This window comes from Drosophila grimshawi, unplaced genomic scaffold, assembly GCF_018153295.1.
Source record: "Drosophila grimshawi isolate 15287-2541.00 unplaced genomic scaffold, ASM1815329v1 contig_311, whole genome shotgun sequence".
NCBI classification, from domain to species: domain Eukaryota; kingdom Metazoa; phylum Arthropoda; class Insecta; order Diptera; family Drosophilidae; genus Drosophila; species Drosophila grimshawi.
In genome coordinates, this window is record NW_025063098.1 from 2409231 (window position 1) to 2433570 (window position 24340).

The following is a 24340-nucleotide window of genomic DNA, read 5'->3' on the forward strand; positions in this document are numbered from 1 at the left end:
CATGCGGCGCCACTTTTATAACAAGGTTCAGTACACGACCTGAGCCGAAATTAATCCAGCTAAACAGCCAAATATACAAATTTATACACACACCCACATATGACTGGCACCGCGCCAAATCCAATCCTAGTCCCCAGACATGAGCCATGTCAGCCGCGGGGCAAGTGTTTGACATTATGCCAGCAAGTGCTCAGGGCGTTTATTATGCAGCTGTGGATTTATGAGTGAGAATTAAATACCAGAGCTTAACAGGTATTATTATCATGGCAATGTTTATTGCACTTAACGTTTAGCTTTTATTTTATTTATTCGCAATACAAAGCACTTATGAAAACATATTTTAAATTGATTTCAATTGCAGCTTCAAACTGTTGGATATGGCAAATAGAAATACCTAAGCTAAGACAGAATATAGCCGGCATGTTGCATCTACGGCAATTCGATAGCTCGCTCTATTACACTCTGGCTTCCATGTCATCGGGCATGCTGCCACCCCCTCAGGCGTCCAATGGCAGTCAGCTGACGTTGACTGCTACAGCAACTCCAGAGCCAATGGAGGCTGCAGCAAATATGACATATTTCACACCTGCGATCTCACACATGATGCTGGCGCCAACGCCAACGACTGCCAGCGGAGCCCAGACGACAGCGGCGACAATGGCAGCAGCAGCAGCAACAACAACAACAATAACAGCAACAACAACCATAACACCGCCGGGCAGCGACTTCCAGGCGGCAGCGGGCGACAACTCATCGTCGCCATATGCGGGTGAATTGGACAACCTGAATTCATTCTACTTTTATGAGGTTGGTAACTAGAAAAAAATCACATTGTCATATTGTCTTCTGAGAAAGCTCAGCTGTGCAGTGAGCGCACTCAACCTAATTTATGCATTGAAAATCATGATTTCAACTTGAAATGCAACTGCTCAAATGCATTTTGCATCAATTTGTTTAAATTAAATTGATTTTGAAATGTTTCATTTCGTTGCGCAGCATCAAAATGTGAATAAGAAAATCTTTAAGAGGTTCAGAGAGAATATTTATGTAGGTTATAGTAAAATAAGAATGATTATCATAGCTACGCAAAATATTACATACCCTTGTAGACTTGAAATAAGCTGTTGACATTTAAATATTTATATCAAATCGGTTAATGCTGGTAATAATAAATATATATACATAATGGTGTTTGGTTGGAGACATGTCCGTATAGGAGGGTAATGGTAAAGGAAGAAAAATCTATAAAGGAAAACAAAGTAACATTTTTGAATAACGATTGGATTGAAATAGTCGATGACACAGTTAGAAAGATATAATAGTACAGCTTGAATGGTAACTTGCCATACCACCCACGCATACTTTATGCATGTGAATGACTTTACATGCTGATGTTACAAGCTGGAAAGTTTATTTTTTATTCGTTCGCCGCAAAATCAAACAGAAGCCGACGATGGCAGACAACATTCCTGGGTGCTGAAGTTGCAGTCAGCTGGCAGCTGCTGCCATGTTTTTGGAACAAATTTGAATTTTGTGCGAGTTGAAAGTGAGCGCCTTGAACTCTGGTTTGGGCCAAATGATTGCCAACAATATTAAAGCAAATGTTGACAAAATGTCATTTGTTTCGCCACTGCAAATTAGGATTGAATGAAACGAACAAAGTTCTGCTGCGCACTTTGAGTTAATTTACATGCCAGACGCCTGGCTTATCAATTGGGTAATCAATCAGCGGTCGCAATTCGTGACAACAACTTCGATTAAACTAAACTTCCGTTTTTTGCGACGAGGCGGTCATAAAAATGGGGAAACTTCTCGCAAGTGTGGCACGCATCGAAAATGTAATGAAATGAACGCTCCGTCGTATAAATCACGCCAACGAGCAGCCATTGTTAAAACGGAAATAGCCTCAAGCCGAAGACTTTCCCTCAATCCCCCCCATATCCCCACTTCGAGCATGCAGCGTTAGATAACTTAAGGCGCGTCAATCGCTCAAGGAGTGTGCGTGTGTTTGTGTGCACGCCATAAATTTGGGTTTATTTAAATGAGGACCGCAAAATGAAAGCTGACAAATTCTCTCTTTCCCACACACACACAGACATAAATATAAATAGACCCGCGGACAACATATGGCTAACAAAAAGTAAAGATAAGCCCATAAGCCATTTGCCCCCGCCGATTTTGCAAGCAATAACAATGTTATGAAAAAATCAAAGAAGGCATAAGATGCAAATGCCAACTGCTTATTGATTTGAGTGATAGTTTTTATGTGCCCCCTATGCGAATGTCCTCAGAAAGGACCACAAGGGTAAGCATATAATTCATCTTCATTTAAATTTATCGCGCATCAGACGTGATTTCAAGTTTATTTTCGGCATGGTTATTTGTGAAATATTGCACGCAGCTGGCACTCAAACTGATTGTTGGGCTTATTACTAAACAAAAAACAATATGATCATCATTTCTAGTCATTGGTCTCGCTTAGGTAAAACAAACAAATGTAGTCTCAGTTGGTAATATATGATACTATCTGTTTATTTAAATTTAAAGAACATTTTCTTTGATTGAATTGTCTCAGAAAAGCTTAGTTGAGTTATTTTAGAGTAGAGTAGAAAATAAATTAACAGTATGAAAATAAACAAACTTCTATCATAGGCCTAAGCTAAACTTTAATTGTTTAGTTAGTTAGTGCTAGATAATCAATTGTAAATAAATGAAATTAAATGAATATGTACTATACACAAAGATATCACTTCTATTGGAAATTGAGCTGTTTTCAGCCTCATGAGAATATAACACCACAGTTCTTAACTGCTGTTGACAGGATAAAAAATGATAGCTTAGGGGTTAGTGAACTGGTGTTATTTACTTGATGCCTTTCATGTGTTGGCCCGTCTCAGTTAAGTTTATAGACAAGTTTGAAATTACAATACCTTAGTTGAAGAGGATATATTTGCACTGACTACTTACACATTTACAATAATGAAATATATACAATAGGAGATATAACTATATAAAATAAAGATGCTCAAGCAAATTTTAAATTAGGCAATCGCCATGTGAGTTAAACAAATTCACATGACACATAACAGAAGAAATAGCGATTGATGATATAATAAAAACAATTAGAAGCATTCAATAATAAGTCGAATAAATATAAATAGATTAGGTTGCGTGGTCAAATACAGTAGTCAGATACAAGATTTACTGTGTACAAAAAGTAAATCAAATGTTGATTAAATCGGCTCAATAACCTGTATGGAGCCATAGAGTATGACTTACATTATAGGTCGTCAACAAGTTCATTTTCACATACGTAAAAGCACAAATGGGCAAGGCCACACACCCTGGGGTATAATATTGGCACATTGAGCTGTTGATGGGTCTGACACAGATATGCCAACTGCAACACACTCTCATCAAGAGGCGCCCAAAAGGTTAGACAAAGTCAAATATGGCAGCAGCTCACGCCAACACAGCGAGGAACTTCTGACCAAGGGCCAGCACACACGCACCGCATTGCTGTCAATATGAGAATATTCCACTACTTAAATCCCATTCCGATCTGTTTGCAAACCCATGGCTACATGTAACCAAACTTGGCTATTAGTTTGGTTGCTGGGTAAAAGCAAAAATTTCATTTTATGTGCATGAAGCTCTCCCTTGCAAGCTGATGGTTGTTGCCACTCTTTACTCTAGTTGGGCTCACACCACTAAGCAGACAACACACACATGCCCACGATTAGCCAGCAGCTAGAAACAAAAGCATTGCGCAATTTTATGTTTGTTTGCTGGCAAAATCAAAGCATATTATGCAGACGCACACGCAGCCAGCAACTCGTATTGATTGTGAGCATTTGAGAACTTGGCCAAAGACCGTCCCGGCTATTTGCTTGCCATGTGGGCGAACACTGTTTACACACTGAATGTGAGCTTTTTCTTCTTCTTTTTTTCTTTAAAATTTAATTTGACCAGCGACCCTTTATTTCGAGGTTTCATGTACTATCAGTAAAATCAGCAGATAAAAACGACCGCTGGCTGGATAATCACTTCTGCGTGTGTTGCTGTGTGTGTGGTACTAATAACCCTGCTAGTCGCAACTCCGTGTTTATTGGGTCTACTGAGCCGTCTGCGGCGCCTGGCGTCTCAAGGACCTTAAGTACTTGGTTTTTTTTTTTATATTTCACATATATTTTTAGCCTGACCATGTACGATATCTTGCTGAGCTGTATGTATTTATTATATATGTATAAGCACGTAATAGCTACTCAGTACAGTTCTCGGTCTCTGGATAATGTGACCATGAAAAGCCAATAATAATTGAACCTTTGTCGGGCATCGAGCATCATCATAAACAAGTATTTGGGATCTGAAATATGTTTACCTGCTTTTACTTCAATGGCATCCAATACCATCGTCTTATTATGCTTCTGTTGGGCTTCGCGTTCAGCTATTTATAAAAAAAAAGTAAGTGTAAAACATTGCTAAGCCTCCATATATATAAACAGATTTATCATGCAGAATATCATATAATGCTAATGGGTTGTCATAGTGATAGATTTTACGTGAAAATTTCCTTTAAGTGTGTGTAATTATTCCACCTGATTCTGTATAAGCTCCACTTAATCCTCGTGCCCACTTATAACTCTTAATATTATTTCATTCTACTAAAAAAAATTTGTTATTAATTTAATAATTACATTGTTTGCATTCTGCTTACGAGCAAATTTAATTAGAACTCATTAATCTGGCATCAAAATACGTCTTAAGTTTATTTGCCAAACAAAATTAAGCCTGTGTAAAAGGCAGAAGAGCAAAGGCGAAATGTAAAAAAAAATATATATATATATATATATATATATATATATACATATATATATATATATATAAATATGTATGCACGTAGAATATTTATCACATGTCTCGACGGCGACGACGCAGCGTCTGAAGGTTAAACGCTTAGCGGTCACAAAGCGTCATCATTAACTGAAGGCTGAGAGTTGTGGCAAGCCCACCGAGAGCATGTTGGCTCTCCTCTTTTAACAATTTAATTTGCCACATGTTGGCAATGCGGTGGCAATGGTGGGCAGCAGAAATTACGAGTACTGCTCTAAGCGGCTTGCAAGCATATATTTTGCTCAAGGACAACAGACACGCAGTCCTTAGACAGAGACGAGGAGTTGGCAGCCAGTTTGTTTATTGTGCAGAGCTTGAGGTATTTGCCCAGCACTTGGAACTGTAAGTAAACATATAAAAGAGAGGTGGTCTTGAGGGCGTGGCATTAATTACACTTGCAGTGCTTTAACGCAAATTAAGCATATTTCGAGTTGCCAGCTGCAGACGTGCATAGTTGGGCTTTAATTGCATTTGACCGGCGCCGTTGTTGACAAAATAAATTTGCCACAAGGACAAGGAGCACTTGAGTGGCCCAGGTTTAAGAACAGATGAGAATGGGGCCCGTGGGAAAGGAGTAGTGAAGGAAAAATGAGTTAACAACATTATTTGCCCTTAGCCAAGTTAAGAAATGGACGCATCATCAATTTTATTAAGAGCGCCATACCACGTGTAATATCGTGGGAACGTGGCCACGTCACAGCCGCAGGGTTTCACCCACCCATAAAATACATTCTGACAAGAGTTTTATCTGGCACGTCGCCTCCAACGACTCCTGTATGCGTGTACTGTATCTATGTGTGGGTATGTGTGTATGTGTTTGTGTGTGTGTGTGCATGTGTGTGTTTGGGCGATTTATAGGGCTTAGGATTTGTTGCCATCAAGATCTCTCGTCAAGTCGTGTCCAGTGTCCAGCTCAGCTTGTCAATTCAGCTGCTGCGCCTTGTGCGTGCTCTCGATTATTTCGTCATGATTGCTGTTTGTCGGGCAATGTCTTATGAAATATTATTATTATTTTCCTGCTCAATGTCAATGCACTTCCGCGTGTGTGTGCCACGAGTTGTTTTATATGCTTTAATGTTTGTGTGTTTTGATGGTTCTTTAATGTTGGTTGCCTTTGACATTTCAGCTTCGATGATTTTAGACAGGTCATTAACTGCCCATTAGCAAGACCGACATCCTTTACTTCAATGCTTATGCTATCGTAAGTCTTGGTTCAATGTTCTTAGTCCAAGACCGAGGTGCCAGCCTCTATCATTTGTATTTGACACTTTTTGGCAACGGCTTTGTGCTCATTGTTCACATTTCCAAGTGTCACTTTATCAACAAAGTCAATAAACGACATCTCCAACTAATTGTAATAATTTTTGCCTTGAGTTTGGCATCTATCACTCTGCTCTTCTGGCCCCTACACCCACAGGCAGCTTACACCAGACAAACAACAAAAATAAGTTCTAGAATGAGCGAAAGTGTTAATTTAACAAATGTATTCCCATGGATTCGGGGGGATTGAGGAAAGTTGCTATTAAACTTAATTGTTGGTTTATTTGTCACGCTTGAACTTTGAACCCTATGTTTTTGTTTGGCTAATGTGCACAATTAAGAGGGGCTCCAAACTTTCTTACCAACCCCTCGAGTAATGATTAAAGCAGCAATTGATTGTGTGTAACAAGCTGTGAGACTGGTAAAGCACCCAGATATATCTCAAGTTGACAAAATTAATTTGAAGGTGTTCCATTATTGACTATAAAGAACATTGATTTAGATGACTACGGCAGAAAGATTAGACTTTAAGGAAAACAAGACATACAGCCAATATTAAATGAAATTACAACATTATCCTCATTTTCCATTAAAGAGTTATCTATATATTATAAAGTTATTATTAGAAACAATTTTAAAAAAGCGAAACCGAGTTATAACTTTATTAGTTTGCTAACAATAATATTATCTGCTCAGGCAAATTCTGGCCTTTATGACTTACAGATAGTGCGGTTATTAAAGAAGATAATTTGTATATCCAACAACATAAATATTTTATTTCCACGAAATTGTAAACAATCTTCTGTTGCGAATAACATTTAAAAGCGCTTCTATCAACAATCAGTCAACCTTGAAAACTCACACCATGGGTCTGATTATGAGCAGCTTTTCAAACTGGCAGACGTGCAAGACTCGTTTAAGCAGTATGTATTATATTTCTTATGCCACGAGCCAGTTCTAAGAACATGCCAGAAACTTTAGCATACGCAAAAGGCGCAACTTTATGTGGTGAGCATGCAGGGTGCAAAGACCGAGAGGAAAATAAGTGTTTCCACTCAACAGCTATATGTATATATATATAAATAAGCACATATACTAAGGGGAACACACATAGTTTGAGTAAGTTGGAAAAGTGTGAACATAATTCAAAGGAATTTTCAAGTAACTGAATTTGCGGATAACGATTGTTCAACACTTGATCACGGCTTAATGATTAAAAGGAAAGTAATTTGAAATCATTTGCTCAATCAATTTGAGAAATTTGCAAGGCAAGCAGAAGCTTAACAGCTCCAAGAAGCTTTTAAGGCGACCAATAAGAAACCCATCAAAAGTAAACAAGTAAACAAATTAAAGAAAAATTCGAGATCGCTGGAATTTTATTGTCTAGCAATAAAAAGGTTGAGCAATCTGTATAGAAACTTTAAGGCAACTTTTCAGTTACGAGTAAATCATGGGGCCAGTGCTATAAATAATCAAGGGTCCGGACGGATACGCCAAAGGAGCAACGCGCCCCGCCACGTCCCAGTCGTGTCTGCACATAATTTGTGAAATAAAACACCCGAACATGGCCAAATTGAAACAAAATTAAATTGCAATAAATCAACTTGGCGTTAATAGCGTTTCACTGATAACCATTAAGTAGGCGTCGCCATGGGCTACCAATAAGAAACAGAGAAGCAAATAAATAAAAAGCACGAGCACACAATCACACACAAACATATGTGTGTATACATATGCCAGGATTTTTGTTTGCCTTGGGATTGGGTTCTTGAGCCCATGCCCCATTTGTGTTTTCTTTTTAACGCCTAATTGATTTGTATTTTGCATGCTCGCCTGGGAGTGACTGCAGACGGTGGGTGAGAGGGTAGCTGCCACAAGCATCGAGTTCACAATTGTTTTTGCCAACTCCGCTTTGTTATTGTAATCATTTTGGAGGGCTCAATGAAGCGCAAACGACGCCTGAAGGAGTATCTGATGTCCTATCTGTTGACAAGTGTATTTATATCTTATGATTATTGATATTTGTATTTAACAAAGGGAACTGTTGTAAAAATATCAACAAAGTAAGGAACACAATCAAGCTCAAAACACAAATACCCTTAGAGAATATATTTTGTCTTAGGATGTTAAGTTAATGGAATAGTGCAAAGGTCAAAATTGTGTGATTAATGAGGGAACATCTTTCATTAAAACTCTGTATCTCGCTGATTATACAAATATATTAATTTATTTGCTTCAATTTATTATCAGTCTCTTAACTGTTACAACTTCCTCTTTAAATTATAATCATAGAAATCAAATAACATTTTTCATGGTCTTACAAACAATTCAACAAAATGTTAGATACCCAGTGTACCGTAAGGTCAATAAAATTTCCAGCCAAAGGCATTATCTGAAATATGAAGCGCACATTTATCTTCAGTCATATTTTCGCTATTTGTTATCATTGCGGAAGTTGTCCTATTGAGAAAGACAGGGCAACAGTTGCGCATTGTTCCGTTAGTGGACACAACAATAAGCTGTGGCGATAGGAGTTGACGAAGAACAATGAACAATTATATCACATCCTGACACACCCACATTCTCAAACCCACATCAAGACGCAGACAGCTCACACACGCCACAAGGCGATATGAGACGAAAAACAAATTAAATTTCATTTCATGGGCACAGACTGCCACTCACTTTTTGTGGCAGAAACTAGCAAACAAAGCGAAAATGTTTCACAAAAAGTGTGAATGAGATAAAAATAAAGGAAAATGTTAAAAGCGCCAACACTTGCACTTCATAGCAATGACAATTTGCATGCATAAGCAGCGGCAGCAGCAGCAGCAGCAGCGCATGAGCTGACAGGCAATAAATTTAGCATAGCCCGAGTCAATTACAGTTTTCAGCTATTCAGTGCAACCACGCTGCGTATGAGCAGAATGCTCAGGCACACGTAAAACACAACAAAACTGCGCTACAAGTTTGCCCGGAAAAGGAAACGCGCACTCGCACACATTCTGCCGCCGTCGCCTGCTGTGTTGTCTAGGTGCATGCAGCTGTAAGAATCTTACAAACACAACTACAGAAGGTCGCTGGAAAGCAAACAAGAACAAAACAAAAACAAAAACAAAAATATTCTGACTCAGTAGGAGGTACAAGAATAAAACTGCAGACGCACCCAGAGGCACTTAAAAAATCGTAAAAAAAAATAGCAGCTGAAACGCAAGATTAAGTTGTAAATTATGCAAATGGCAAAAGCGTTGAAATCCGCGCCTAAGGACCGCCAGGCCAGATAATTGCAACAGAATGTGAAGTGCACTAAATTTAAATAATATAAAATTGCAAGCGAAGTGGTAAAGTGAGGAAACGAAAACATGAAAAGACAACTTTACAGTGTCCAAAAAAATTTAATAAAAAAAAAAAACATTAATTTATCCCTCTTGGGCGGCTTTTGTGCAAGCGCGTAATGCGCTTACTGAAACAAATGCAAAGGCGACAACGAACAGCGAAATTATGTTCAGTAAATACTTGAAACACTACTACAACCAAACCCTGGCAAATAGCTTGAACCGGACAAAGAACTTCAACCCGCATAAAAACCGTCAACATCAGCCAGTCTGAACAGTCTGGTTGCCGCGAAACTAGGTCAGCGTTAGCAGCTGACTACGCACCAAAGTATGCCATGAATTGTGACCGCTTCAACTTAAATTAATTTTAATGACTTCAACAAATTTCATGATGATGAATTTTGGTTTTATTATGCGACACTTAAGAGTTAATGATGCTGACAAAAAAATTTAAATATATTGGGGTCCGCGCAAAATGCTTGTTAAGTATATTAAATGATAATTCACATTGTAAAGAGCAGTTGCATTATTTGCATTTTAAATGATTTTAAATTCTTGGCACATTTTTTAAATTATAATTATTACAATTTTATTATTATTTTTTTATTAATAAAAATTCTTGTCACTTCAAATGCTTGGTAAATTATAAAATCTCATGAATTTCATTAAAATCATTAATTATTTATTTATAATTTAACATTGTGTGAAAGATACTTGTTTCATTTATTTGCAATATGTTAACTTCAAAATCTCTTCAGTCTTGAGTCTTTAAACTGTTATTTAAACGACAACAACAATTTTAGATAGGCTGTAAAAATGCAATATACATTTCGTTATATTTGAATCTGGCTGTGAGTTGCACGCTCTCTGCTCGATAGTCCGCATCGGCACCTACGCAAGTGCAACCACCCATGTCAGCTGCCACATCAAAGTGACGGAAACACTTGCCAAAAACAACAATAAAACGATTTGCGGGAGGCACACAAAACGAAAAGAACGAAGTTCAATGAAAGGAAGAAAGGGCAGATAGGAATGCATCATTTACGCAATTCAAATAAAATTGGTACAAACATCCCCTTTGCCAGTTGAATTGGCTCGAAGTTGGCTTTTATGAGACAGATGACGACCGCCGGAAGAATCTGTCAGCCAACTTCTGCATTGGGTGTTCCCTGTGGAAATTTAATAACACCAAAATACATTGCCAACTTGTATATCAGTGCTGAGTTTTTGCGGTTTTCTGCTTTTTTCTTTCAAATCTCCCTTAAGCGATTGTGCTTTCAGTTGCTTTCAGCGTTGCATTTGTCATTTATCACATAATTTACTTTAATAGTATGCTGCTAGTTGTGTAGAGAATTGGAAACTTAAAAGCAGAATGCTGCCAGAGCGTGTAAAAGTCGCGTACGCCTCGTCGCTGTGTACGTGAGCAATGTCAACTGTGCCCCATACACTCACACACACAATGTATCACTGTGTGTGTGTGTGTGAGTGTGACTGTGTTTGTGTGAGTGCATAAATGAATAAGTGCGTGCTAACATTTGGTTTGCGTAGCACGTACAGTCCATGCATTTTTGCCTTTGACAGAGCACTTTATAATGCACACCCTCACAATCAAACAGACACACACAGACACACACACAGACCCACACTAACTGCAGCTGCGTATAAAGACATCTTCTATCTGATTCCCATTTGACATCATTTTATACAGTAATGTATTTCAATCAAGTGTTTGCATTGCAATTAGACGATTTGGTTGAATTTCTGCATTTATTTTCAATTTGCAACTCTCCCGTATTACGTATACGTAATGTCCTCTTACATACTACTTATGTGTGATTCGATAAGGTGCTCTGATTTCATATTGTAATCATTGCTATTCGATAAGCTTATTATTTGGAATTTTTTTTATACGCTTAATTTAACGGAAATCTAAACACGATTGTGGCAAAAACCTCTTCAAATTTGTTTCGGTGTTTCTGATGCGAATGGTTAACAGCAGATTCGTAGCAGAGTTTTTTCTAAAAACACCTCAAAATTATATGACAAAACTAATTAGATTACAAACAAGTTGATAAAGATACACACCACTTAAAAACTTGTAGCAGGACACTTGTAATTTAGGTCGATATATATCAATGGTGCGATGACCAACTTGAAAATAAGAGCTGAATCGTTGTGAAGATAGTAAAGTAAGCAAACATGTTTGAGAAAGAAATTTAATTTATTATTTGACAGCTACAAACTGGATTGCCGTTGTTTTAGTTTGTGTAAAAGTACAAAACTTTAGTATACACATTTTATCTGCCACACTGTAAAAATTTAATTATTGTTTGAAATGCAAAGTTCTTAACTAACTCATTAGTAGGCAACCCAACAAAGTGTCATCAGCCAACGGAGCTGACTTTTCAATCTATATATATATATAAATATATGTAAAGTTCCTTCCACAAAGTAAACTCTTTGGCCAAAACTATCAAGGCCGCGGGCCATACTATTCCCAATCCCTCAACGTCTACGAAACCTAAGTAATTTGCATAACACGAATAGCCAACATAAACACTTTTCACTTACACTCAAAATTACTTATGCTCACAGGCACGCAGGCAAGCAAGCAAGCAGTGAAGGCAACTCCGAAAAAGGCAAAAGAGTAAAAGGAGTAAGCACACGGGACACCATTTGCGAGTAGTTGGCTTTAAATTGAGTCAAAGTCAGCCGCCAAGTGGCGCCCATTGCAGCTTTACGGAGCATGCAACGCAGCTGAACACTCGTAAACTGTAAAACCAACAAAATCAGAAATAACAACTCGGGCGTCTACTTTTAGTTGTGACTAGAGCCACTTGACAGCCTCTGGTGGCTAAGAAGTGGACTGCCTGATGCCTGCAGCCTGCAGCCTGTCGTCTATCGACCAGCGTCTGGTCATCCGTCTGTCTAGTATATCTGTTTTTCTGACTTATCAACTTGTCCGAGCGGTTTCCTTACAAAGCTGCTGCATTTCCGCTAGCGGTCATGGTTTTCCGCATTTGTGTGTGTGTGTGTGTGTGTGTTTGCGAATCTATCTATCTACAATACAGTGTTTTCTGTGTGTGTTTGCTTGTTTCTTGTTGTTTTTGTATTTTTATTTGCTGCTCTTCCTTTGACAACTGCCAGTTGTGGAATTTCAAATTAAAAAAAAAAGTTTTTTTTTTTCTGTGGATAGCTTTGCCATTTTCGTCGAACTACCCTGCCGCTAGATGATTTAAGTTTGTCTTGAGTGGCGTTCACGTTCCTTTGGTCCTTCAGTTAATCAGAAGGTGCTACTGTAGCACAAGACAGTAATTAAAATTGTTAGTTTGCAAAGCCAAATTGCGAGTGACAGCCTTAAAAGAATGCAAGCACTTCAATACATTTAATTGTTGTTGCTGTTGGCAGGTTTAAGCAAAATGTTTCACGTTTAAAACTGCTTACGTTCAACTTTTTGTTAGTTGCCAAAAGTTTGACCAGAGTTTTTTGCAGGATGCTGACAGTCAGGATAAGGATAAGACACTCAAGTTGGCGTCTAATGATGGTTACGTTATCAAGGCAACAAAGTTTGTTTTCTTATGCAAACAAAAAAAAGCACAGCTAAGCAAAATAACTCTAAATATAATTATGGAAATGTCGAAATATGCAATTATTTCAATGAGAAAAAATATGATAAAATTAAACTCAATTCTAGGAGCAATATTCGTATGTGCTAGCCAAACGGTATGCTAGTTTATCTCTAGTTAAATGTTCTTTGACAAAATTTGTTATTTAATAACATTATTCAAATTCTTTCTGCCAAATAATTTAATAATTAAATTATCTTCATTATTAATTTGGACAAAATTGATCATGATTTGCTTCTGTTTCTACTATAATCTAGTATATTCAAGCTGCTTGCATATACATCTCATCTGGCTGTCCTTATGGGACCAGCAAATTATTTTACTCATTTTTAGTAGACATATGTTGTCTGCGTGTTGACCGACTGCTGACCACACACAGAATTCAACACACACTTCGAGCATGAAAAGCCAACCAAATCTATTGTCATGTTTAGTTTATTTGGCACAGATATATTAGATATACACTATTGCATTGGGTGGGTGTGGAAACTTGACGGCTGCTTATGTGTTAATTAGCACTGTGCGAACCCAACTCAAAGTCAAAGCACAAGAAAAATATTCAAATTTATGCTTGACTTGATTTGCGCCCAGGATACATAAACAGGACTATCGTGATCAGGCTCCAAGTATCCGGCATGTTGTTGTTATTTATGCAAATGACTCGAGGACACATATATTTGGTGTTGTGTTAACCAAAAACCGCATTCCTAGTAACTGCCGCCTCTTTTGTGTGTAATTTGTTTCGCATAGTTGGAGGCGCGTGTCTCTATTTATTGTTTACTCAGTGTCTGTTGTACAAATTCAACGAAAGGACAACAACTGCGCCTTTGTTTTACAATTGTCTGGTCAATCCAATGTTTGTTTTTCTGTGTGTGTATGTGTGTGGTTGTGTACGTAAGTTATGTTTATTTTGCATCTATTTTTGGCAAATTTAATTTGGCTTTTTCATGTTATTTAAGGCGCAGCGCAGCCATTTGAGCTCATATTTATGTGGGCCTTCTTAATTTATTTATGCTCATTTCTGCATAACAACAGCATTTAGCACTGATGTCCTTCATTTCTTTTAGAGCTATCTATTTCTGATTCTTATATTTTTTCTTTTTGCTTGCTACTTAGATTTATGTTTGCCGCATTTGATTAATGTCTTGCGGTTGGTCTGGGGAATTCACAAGTCACTGCTGTAAAATTGTAACTTTTCGTTTTAAATTTATGGACGTATTTTTGGGGTCAGCTGGCAAGCTGCTCAGAGCCTTATACAGTAAATAAATTGTACATAATTTATTATGGTACAATTTTACAAATAATATCTCTTAGATTATTTAATGACTTGCAAACGATTGCAAAATTAAGACTAATTATTTTCTTTCCGTTTGATCATAATATCGATCGAAGTCGAATTGGAGTACCGAATACAATGTCACAGACGTGATAACAGTCAATATTTCTCTCTTTCTCTTTGTCTCATTTAAATTTCCATATTTTATTAATTTACAAAACAGCCCTAAATCAGTCTAGTAGCTCTTTTACCAGCACTTGGCGTGCTTGCCATTATTATTAGCCGGAATTCCAGACACTCCGTAGTAGCAACATCAGCAGCCGTGACCAGTAAACTAACCATAATGATGTTAGCCAAATTTTGGTCATTTTTCATATTTCTTTCATGCGCCCCCCAAACACTGAAGTCATTTGCTGTTGCTGTTGCTGTTGCTAGTTACACACTCTGCTGTCAAAGTGCCGCTCAACAGTTTGTCAAGTAAGCAAACACAACAAACACACACAGAGCTAGCATCCAGCTCGCACCCAGGGCTAATGTGACATGGTAGTAGAGATGGGGGAAATGGAGGGGAGCGCTTTATTAATTTCAATTTGTGTCAACATCAACGCGAAATATGCGCAGCCAGTGAGCCAAATAAAATGATTTAAGCCAGCTGATGACAAAATGTTGCCCATTAGTCGAATTAAAGCACACTTTTTCGGGTAGTGGGGCAAACATCACTCCTGTGGCTAGTTCCCCGCATTCCGACAAATATGGTTGGCGGACTGGCTTTAGTAGCATAGTTCATAAAACTCAACGACTGGTCATTGTTGTCCAAACAACAACCATTAAAACCATGATTGATGCGTACGGCTTGACCCAAATGCATGTTTTTATACCTACTTAACGTTGTCGTTTCTGTCTCATCTTGTATTTGTGCTCCCCTCAGTGTGTTGGGTTGAGTGTATGTGTGTGTCTGTGTGTGTGTGTATGTGTGGACAATATGCGGACGCTTAAATATTAAACAGCTTTCAGCACCCAGCACGCGTTGAGTTCATTGAACTTAGCTGTAAGCCAAGAAGCTGCCACTTCTCCTTTATGGCGACGACATCATTTTGCTTATTATCTGACCATTCTCGCCAGCTTAGCATGCTGCGTATGCGTTATATTCCATTTAATTTCACTTTATGCTACCATGGTACTTCCCGCTTACAGCACTCAGCACTTGAGCACAATGTAATCGGCATTAATGAAAAGTGCAATAAAAATAAACAAACAAAACAGCACCGCAAATGTAAAAGGAAATTGCTTGTAAAACTTGGAGCACATCTTGCATAGATTTCAATGAAAACAGGTAGAGATGTACCCAAACACAAGTTACAAAACTGATTTATTTTATGCAAGATAAAGTTCTTAAACAGCTTCTCCCTGACTTAATGAACATTGAACTTAAATTAAATTAAAATATTGCTTAAAAGAAATACGTAGGACATACAGATAATTAATAGTATAAGCGACTATTTCATTTTTTTATTATAAATATGAATCTCAAACAATGTCTTGTCTGTTAATTAACTTATCGTAATCAAAAAAAAATAAAATAATGTTTTTGGCAATAATATATAAAAGGAAACAGAAGGTAAAATACGCAATTCTGAAGTTTCTTTTCGTTTGTTTTAAAGATTCTAGAGAACTTATTTTAATTAGAATACTAAGAAAAATATAATTTGATTCAGCTTTTTGTTACCTTACACTTGGCTTTTAAAATAAAGAATTATACGTTATTTAATACAACTCAATTTCCAGTTGAATGCCGTATTCTCCGTTATCCCTAGCTAGCTGTTTGTATGTCAACTGCAAATATTACTTTTTCCACGCTATTTGCAATCCTTGCGGACTTGGGAGCTGCAGCTGTTGATTTATAAGCGCAGCAGCAGCAGCTGCAACTGCAGAGTTTTATCCCTTGCTGTTGTTCTTGTAATTGGCATTGCAGTGGAATGAAATTAATTTGCCATTGCCAGTGTTTTGTGGCCACCCATTTGTCTTGCTGCTGCACTTTACGATCTTCAGCTGCTGAAAATTTGTCTTGGCGATTTTAAGCCACAGTGCATTTTAAGTCCCGTGAAGGCCAGCAGAACAGACGACAGAGAACGAAGAGTGCCTCCATTTCGAGGGCTATGTGGCACTTAAGAGCGCCACAATGCCACAACAGCCACTGCATCAAGAGCCTTACTATTGTTATGGCTGGCGCACTTAATAATCAGACATAATAGTTGCGGCTCCAGAGAAAGTTGCTCTGCGTTGCGCAACAGGTGGCAAGTGGCTTTTGTTGGCATTGCAGCCTGCAATGTGGCAAGCGTTGCCCCTTGCCAAATAGCATTTTAATAGGGATCTACGGTTGCCCAAGAGGACACTGTGAATGTTGTTGTGGTCTTATCAGCAGACGACTAAGCTTTTGGCCTTTGTGCAGCGTTTCCTTAACTCCTTTGGCATTAAATTAAATTTCGCACTTTTATTGCTCTCAACAAAAAAAAAAAAAGCAATTTCCTTGAGGTGCAAAGCGAAATTGAAAAGGACATAATGACTTGATACCGAACAAAAAAAAAGCAACAAATAAAAAGGGCAACACACAACCAGCAATGGCTGATCATTAAAAAAGGCTTAAAAGTGCCATTTGTTACGACTTTACAACGCCAGCAGCTTGGAATATAAAAAAACTTAAGTAAAAGAATACTAAATACAAATTTTCCAATGAGTTTCAGTAAAGAATTTCTGCTACAAATTTGATAAAAAATAAAATTTAAAAAAATATATTAAGTATACAAATTGACTTATATGGATTAATAAAGCAGAATTACGTATCATAGGTATAACTGTTATTGGGGCCCACATACATAAAAGTTTATCTTTAAAAAAATTCAAGAAAGGAATATGCTTAAAAATACGTTCAATTTAAATGATGCAACTCACCTGACGAAATGAAAGAGAAAAATATCTCTGGAATAGATTCAAATGTATATTTTTACTACATATTTCAGCAAACTCACCGCAAATATTCGTAGCTCTTAACAGTGTACAAATATTTTCCCTTAACAAAAAATGTGAATAAAATGTGAAAAAAATGACCCAAAAAAATGGGCTATAAAAAAAAAGTTAAGAGCAGGGCGAACGTCAATGGCCAAAGTTCCAAACAACTTTTCGCCTGAATTTTATTTTGTATTGCGGCTTAAGCCAAAAATTGTCAAAGTCATGCAAGAAAATTATAGCAAAAGGCAGAAACACTTCTGGGCATGAAACCGTGCATAAACACTTCAGGACACAAAGCCAAAGGCTTTAATAAATTGTATAGTCATTGATGTTAAAATCATATACAAGGAAACTCATAAGAACTACCAACAAGTCAATTCCGTGAGCTAAAAATAAGATTATACTTTAAGCAAGAGCTGACCACGTTGAAATTAAAGACCAAAAGAGTCAACACATACATATAAATTTATCTTGTGTATAAATAACAAAAAAATGATTCTAAATAACCGTTTACTGTGTGCTTTGGTGATTTATACTGCAATTTGCGCACCGTAATCAACTACCAACAAACCTGCCAGACAGGCGAAGGCGACTCGCGGCTTGTCTTGGAATCTCAGTCTACCAAATACGCCCATATACTGTATACGGCACAAACCGCACAAAAAAAGCTATAATAAACAACATTTAAGGAAAAAAAAGATAGCATATACTCGAACGACTTCAGTTTGCCAACAGGCAAAGAAAAAAGAAGCCGTCAGAACTGTCAGAACTGTCAAGTTTCTGGTGGCAAGTTTACTTTTAGCTCATGTTGTGTGTATCAGCCTTCACCCAAATATAGTACCTTGAGCAATTATAGGTGATATATGGAATACGAAAATAGAATTTCACATTAAAGTTCACTTCAGTACCAAAAGTTAAATTGGCCGCCAAGGTAAGAAGTTCGCATGTCAGCTTGTGAAATGTAAAGTAAAATATTTTTTAGCCACATGAACAACTGTTTGGAAAATTTAGCTGACAAGTTTGCTGTATGTTAAATATAAAAGCCGGTTGAAAGTAAGTGTTAAGACATATAGAAGTGTTGATGAAAATACCAAAAGCAATAAAAGTCAAAAAATGTTTGAAAGTTTATGCAACTTTACATACCAGTTGAAAACATGTCATGTTCGCTGCTGCATCAGCAGCGCAAAGCTATAAAAACACTTTCTTGCAATCAAATTAGATAGCATGGCTGCTGTACATCTTGGCTTTAATTTGTGTAACTTGTGGCACTTCGTTTCAGCTGCAATTTCCTGCTCCAGTCAAACAGCAAACCTAATTACCTCACCGACTACTGCACACTGAGTCTCAGAACACAATACAATGATAGCAACAATTTTGCCTGTTTGCCTTCTATCGTTACCAACGGCAATGTGTGCTGTTATTGCCGTTGTTGTTATTATTGTTGTGGCTTGTTGGCTCAGACAGACTAAACTTCCGCTAGCACATCCTGCCTGTTAGGCCCAAAACGCCTACACAGGTCCTGCCTCTCATTGCTTCGCCACGCCTCAGTTAGTGTCTATCATTTTTATGGATCTTTAAAGAGCCATAAACAAAAGAGCGTGTGTGGTCTTACGTATGTTTGCCTATGAGCGTGTGTGAATGTGTTTCTGCTCGAAATTGCTCTGTGATATTAAATTGAGTTTTATGCGTGATTTCCGCTTTTAACACTTTGTTGACAATGAATTTTATGGTCGGTTAGTTAAAAGTACAAAACAATCATAGTCTAAATCTCTCTCTTCTTTTCTATTATTTATAGACCGAACAATTTGCTGTGCTGTGGATACTCTTCACCATCATTGTGCTGGGCAATTCGGCGGTTCTGTTTGTGATGTTCATCAACAAAAATCGCAAATCGCGTATGAACTACTTCATAAAGCAGCTGGCGCTGGCAGGTGAGTTCACAGGCGGATAAATAATAAATATTTTTGGCAAAGAGTGTGATTTCTTTTTCATCTATCTTTAAGATCTGTGCGTTGGACTGCTCAATGTACTGACGGACATTATATGGCGCATCACCATTTCGTGGCGTGCCGGAAATCTGGCCTGCAAGGTCATCCGTTTCTCGCAGGTCTGCGTCACATACTCCTCTACCTATGTGCTGGTAGCCATGAGCATTGACAGATACGATGCAATAACGCATCCCATGAACTTCTCAAAGTCGTGTAAGTTCTCTGTCGCAAAACTTTTCCAATTAGAAAATCTTTGGCACTTGACGTAACAGGCAAAATGCTTTTGGGTTCTTGTTCTTGTTATACTATGTTTCGGAAGAATGCTTACTTTTAAGTGCATGATTAGTTAAGCTGATTATCTTTTCAAACCAATTTTATGAGTAAGTGTTTGCCTGCCCTGGGATATTTTTAGATATTTTCATGCAGCAAATTTTAAAGACACACTCCTCATCAAAGGGCATTTCATCAATATTTCCGATATAAAATGTTTTCTACAGAGTAACTAAGCTGACAATCAATCAATATATTTTCCGTGTGATTTCACCACTTACATTTCATTGGGAACAGAGTATTGTGCAGACGGTTAGCTCCGACTGTAAAATTCTTACTTGGTTGTGTTTTGTGCCATTTTCAGGGAAACGTGCACGTCACTTAGTTGCTGGCGCCTGGGTGCTCTCCGCGCTGTTCTCCGTGCCAATACTGGTGCTATACGAGGAGAAACTGATACAGGGACATCCACAGTGCTGGATTGAGCTGGGCTCACCGATGGCCTGGCAGATTTATATGTGTCTCGTGTCGGCCACGCTGTTTGCGGTGCCTGCTCTGATTATATCCGCCTGCTATGCGATTATTGTGAAGACCATATGGGCCAAGGGCTCCATATTTGTGCCGACAGGTAGGTGAACTCATCAATCCCTGAATCCGCAATCTCTCATGAATCGCTTTTGCCTAGAACGTGCAGGTTTTGGAGCTGCGGCAACACGGCGAGCAAGCTCTAGAGGAATCATACCACGCGCCAAGGTCAAAACGGTCAAGATGACGCTGACCATTGTGTTTGTTTTTATAATCTGCTGGTCACCCTACATTATCTTTGATCTGCTGCAAGTCTTTGGCCAGATACCGCACTCGCAGACTAACATTGCCATAGCCACGTTCATACAGAGCCTGGCACCCCTTAACTCTGCTGCGAATCCACTCATCTACTGTCTGTTCTCCTCGCAGGTCTTTCGCACGCTCAGGTAAGCAGCACGAAAATTAACAACGCTAACTACACACCTAACTGACTCATTCACCCACAGTCGCTTTCCGCCATTTAAGTGGTTCACCTGCTGCTGCAAATCGTATCGCAACAACTCGCAGCAAAACCGCTGCCACACAGTGGGTCGTCGTCTGCACAACAGTTGCGATTCGATGCGCACACTGACCACCTCCTTGACTGTATCACGTCGCTCCACTAACAAGGCAAACGCACGGGTCGTCATTTGCGAGCGGCCCAATAAGGTTATCACTGTGCCGGCTATGTCGGAAGTATGATAGCTGGCGCATTCGACACGCAAACGTTCAACGTTTGCGGTCCATGGGCCGACATCCTTCAGTGATGCTGAATTTCTATAGTTAAATACCAGGAAAAGCATTTGCTACTGGAGGCTACACGAGGCTTAGACAATAAGTGCAATAGTTGTGTATTGATTATGTATGCGAATTCATACATCTTTAATAGGTGTGTTTGTGTGTGGTTATTCTACGCATTTCCCATTGCAATTTATCTTAAGTATTTATGCATTAGCTCGTAACTAGCCTAATGGTTCTAGTACTATAAATTTCAACTATTTTAACACCACAATGAATAGGGCCCAACCATTGTTTCCTAATTTATTTCAATCTACATTTTAGCCCAATGCAAAGTGGTATTATATTCTATATTACGTATTATATTTACCAGACTGATGTTGTTTATTTGAACGAAATTCAAATAATTGAATTTCTTTCAAGTCCCAAACTAATTATTAAGCCAACTAAGTATTTACATACTACTATTTACTCCCTATTTAATTGTATCTCTAATCTGTCAACTAATTATATACCAATCTTCTACTGTACATACATACATACATACCTACAGATGAATATTCTTTGCATAACTTAAGAGTGTAAAACTTGTCCAACCATTCAAAACCAAAATCTATATATACTTAATGAAAATATAAGAATTAATAGAGCATAACGTTTTAGTCAGTTTTATTTAAGCTAATATTTATTTCATAATTATATGTATAAAGTGGGCGAAAGCAAAAGAATAAAGGCCAAAGTTGTCCAAAAATCTGCGCCTCATATTTTAATTCATTTTGGTATGCGCCACAAATTTCATTCTTAAGTCTTAATGCTTCAGCGCACAATGAGCTCAAGAACGAAACGGCAAGGACCAACGACGATAGGATAGGCAGGGACAAGACATGATGGAACAGCTAATTTTCATTCTCACTTCATTTATAACTGTTGTAATGTCTGCGGCTTTCGACGTCAAAGGCCAAAAGGCAACACAATAAATTGAGCTCAAGCTGGAATAATACACAAGCATGAAAACATATTTCAGAATTGTCTTCTGGTTTTGATAAACAGAAAAAGTTTATTTTACTTGGGCTTACTAATAGCAAATATTTATTATCCGACTAAATCTGACCCGGCCATCGCCTTCTTCACGATTGAGATGTAAAGCTTATATAAACTATAAAGACTGATGACATAATCAAAAAACCATAAGTCAACTCATGTGAAATGCATTCCATTATCTTTTTTTAGAATCGATGTCATGGCAAAAATGCTTCATTAGGCTTGCCACTTGGGGTATGAAGTCAGGGAGTGCGGCAGCTTGTAAAACATTTCCAATTAGACTTGCATAATTTACTTGGAAACTTCTAATTGAAATGCTGTTAGACAGACAGAGTCCAGAAGAGAGAAAAGAAAACTTTTTGCATTTTGTATAGACTATTTAAGAATTGACTATAGGAGACTCTAGCATTTCATTCGCATTTAGTACTTGAAAATATTAGACCCTAAAGTCAGTAACAAGTTTAATTAAATTGAATAAGTGTGTAAACTTATTATCCGCTTCTTTATTAGTGAAATCCTATATAATCTGGGACACATCTTATCGTTTTCCTTCAAATTTACATAAATCACGTAGAACGGCTCAAAAATAAATTATAGGAAAATAGATTTTTTCAAGCCTCAATCTCAAAATCAAATTGAAACTTTATATTTTTGGAACCTGTCGCATAAATTTATGTTCAGCTTTAATATTTACCTGCAAAGCAATGTTTCCCAACTACTGCTTCAGAATGCCGCCCACAGACTGTGAATACGACGTAATGTACATGCCAAAAAGAGACAACAATAAAAGCGGCCATCCAACCATTTCCTCTGAGCTAAAATCGAATTCCCGATCACGGAATCACACAAAACTGTGCTACAATGATCTCATTTCGCTGAAGGGCTTACAAGATCACAACGAGAATCGGCAACTATCACACTCCCTCAAGTCCCAGTCAGGAACACCGGCACGCACTGTAGAGTTTCGCTTGTCTCCGGTCGAGCAGCAGCACCATAGGATGAATACTATGCAACTAAGGGAAAATGGTGGCTTGGCTACAGTCAGGTCAGACCATCGCCAGAAACAGAATCAGCAACAAAAGCACAAGCAACAGAAAGTTTGTCCACCAAGTAATATGGCATCAAGTGCCTTCGATTCGAATCGTGAAACCCAAGAAACCTTCGCAGACTTCTTTAACCTTATATATGAGAATGTGGAGCACATGGTGAAGAAGCATTATGAGGAGATCTTGTCCAAGATAGAACAGCTTTCTACCAATCTTATGCAGCAGCAGTCACTTATAAAGCAAAACAATTCAGAAATCATGGACAGTAAGTGGAAACCATTTACCGAATTTAAATGCAAACTAAGTTATACATTAAAATTGTTTAAAAAAAATATCGTTTTAGTTTTTTAAGTCACTTGCAACATAGAATCAGCTCTAAAACTTTAATATCTTTTCTCCACCAATCTTGCCAGAAATCGCTGAGCAAAAAGAGGCTAGCATCAATCAGTTCAAGTTCACTGCTCAGATGCTCATCGATACACAGACAATTTATTACAAAGCGCTGACTCACGAGCGCCCCTTGAAACACCAGCATGATTGGGACTCGGAGGAAGTTGAAGAGCAGAAAAAGACCACTAATTCGGAACGTATGCAACGATCAACACAGAATTGTAATCAAGAGTCCGAATCGCCACAGCAATCAGAGAGTCAAACCCAAAAAAACATACAGCATCATCTGTGTCAACAGCAGGATCATTACACGAAACATCAGCAGCAGCCAATCTGCAAGAATTGCAAAACCCACAAATCCTTACCAAGGCCTGAACGATCCACACCCAGGCAAAAAATCATAAGGCGGTCGCGTAAGGGAGTGTCTAGTGTGAGCATGCCAGATCTGCATAATTTCTCCATATTATCCACATCGAGCACTAGTTATAGCAACGAGGAAAAGTTGCGTTCACATACACCCACAGTCGGATCCCATCGAAGGTGCCGCTGTCAGTGTCCTTCGGCAGCATCCACACAGGGACAACTTAACTATATAGTGTCTTTGAGGCGAAAAACATGTAGCCTTAGCAAGGCGATGCCCAGCTTAGAAGACGTGGTGAGACTTTAAATTATACCTTACGGCAGCATGCTATTGCTATTAATTGTGTGTAGACGAAAGAAACTATTAAAATAATTTATTTTTTCACACATAATCGATAGCAATAGTTGGTTGTCACTCAATTACAATATTATAATCCTTTTTCAAATTGAATTTTTATAATATTAAAGTAATTCAAAATAATTAAAACACGTCCGCAAACTTTATTTTATTCACAACAATTGAGCTGCTGATCCCACAAATGATGTCGAT

At 38.0% G+C, this 24340-nt stretch overlaps 2 protein-coding genes across 2 annotated transcripts; both read left to right on the forward strand.

Moving 5' to 3' along the window:
* The first annotated feature begins 396 nt into the window (after positions 1 to 396).
* On the forward strand, positions 397 to 21101 carry LOC6562979 (cardioacceleratory peptide receptor). The gene is made up of 6 exons (XM_043214989.1): positions 397 to 807; positions 19192 to 19327; positions 19400 to 19597; positions 20019 to 20279; positions 20337 to 20622; positions 20683 to 21101. Exons 1-6 carry the CDS (start codon positions 421 to 423, stop codon positions 20915 to 20917), a joined length of 1503 nt encoding a protein of 500 aa, XP_043070924.1. The 5' UTR covers positions 397 to 420; the 3' UTR covers positions 20918 to 21101.
* A 1539-nt stretch (positions 21102 to 22640) lies between these two features.
* LOC6562978 (mediator of RNA polymerase II transcription subunit 15) lies at positions 22641 to 24229 on the forward strand. Its single transcript, XM_001990572.3, has 2 exons — positions 22641 to 23305; positions 23454 to 24229. The coding sequence occupies exons 1-2, from the start codon at positions 22699 to 22701 to the stop codon at positions 24095 to 24097; spliced, it is 1251 nt and encodes a 416-aa protein (XP_001990608.2). The 5' UTR covers positions 22641 to 22698; the 3' UTR covers positions 24098 to 24229.
* The last annotated feature ends 111 nt before the right edge of the window (positions 24230 to 24340 follow it).

Coding starts and splice junctions, on each gene's coding strand:
- LOC6562979 (XM_043214989.1), top strand. CDS start 421: ATGTTGCATCTACGGCAATTCGATAGCTCGCTCTATTACACTCTGGCT. Junction 808..19,191: donor ATTCATTCTACTTTTATGAG/GTTGGTAACTAG, acceptor TATTATTTATAG/ACCGAACAATTTGCTGTGCT. Junction 19,598..20,018: donor CATGAACTTCTCAAAGTCGT/GTAAGTTCTCTG, acceptor TGCCATTTTCAG/GGAAACGTGCACGTCACTTA.
- LOC6562978 (XM_001990572.3), top strand. CDS start 22,699: ATGTTTCCCAACTACTGCTTCAGAATGCCGCCCACAGACTGTGAATAC. Junction 23,306..23,453: donor CAATTCAGAAATCATGGACA/GTAAGTGGAAAC, acceptor CAATCTTGCCAG/AAATCGCTGAGCAAAAAGAG.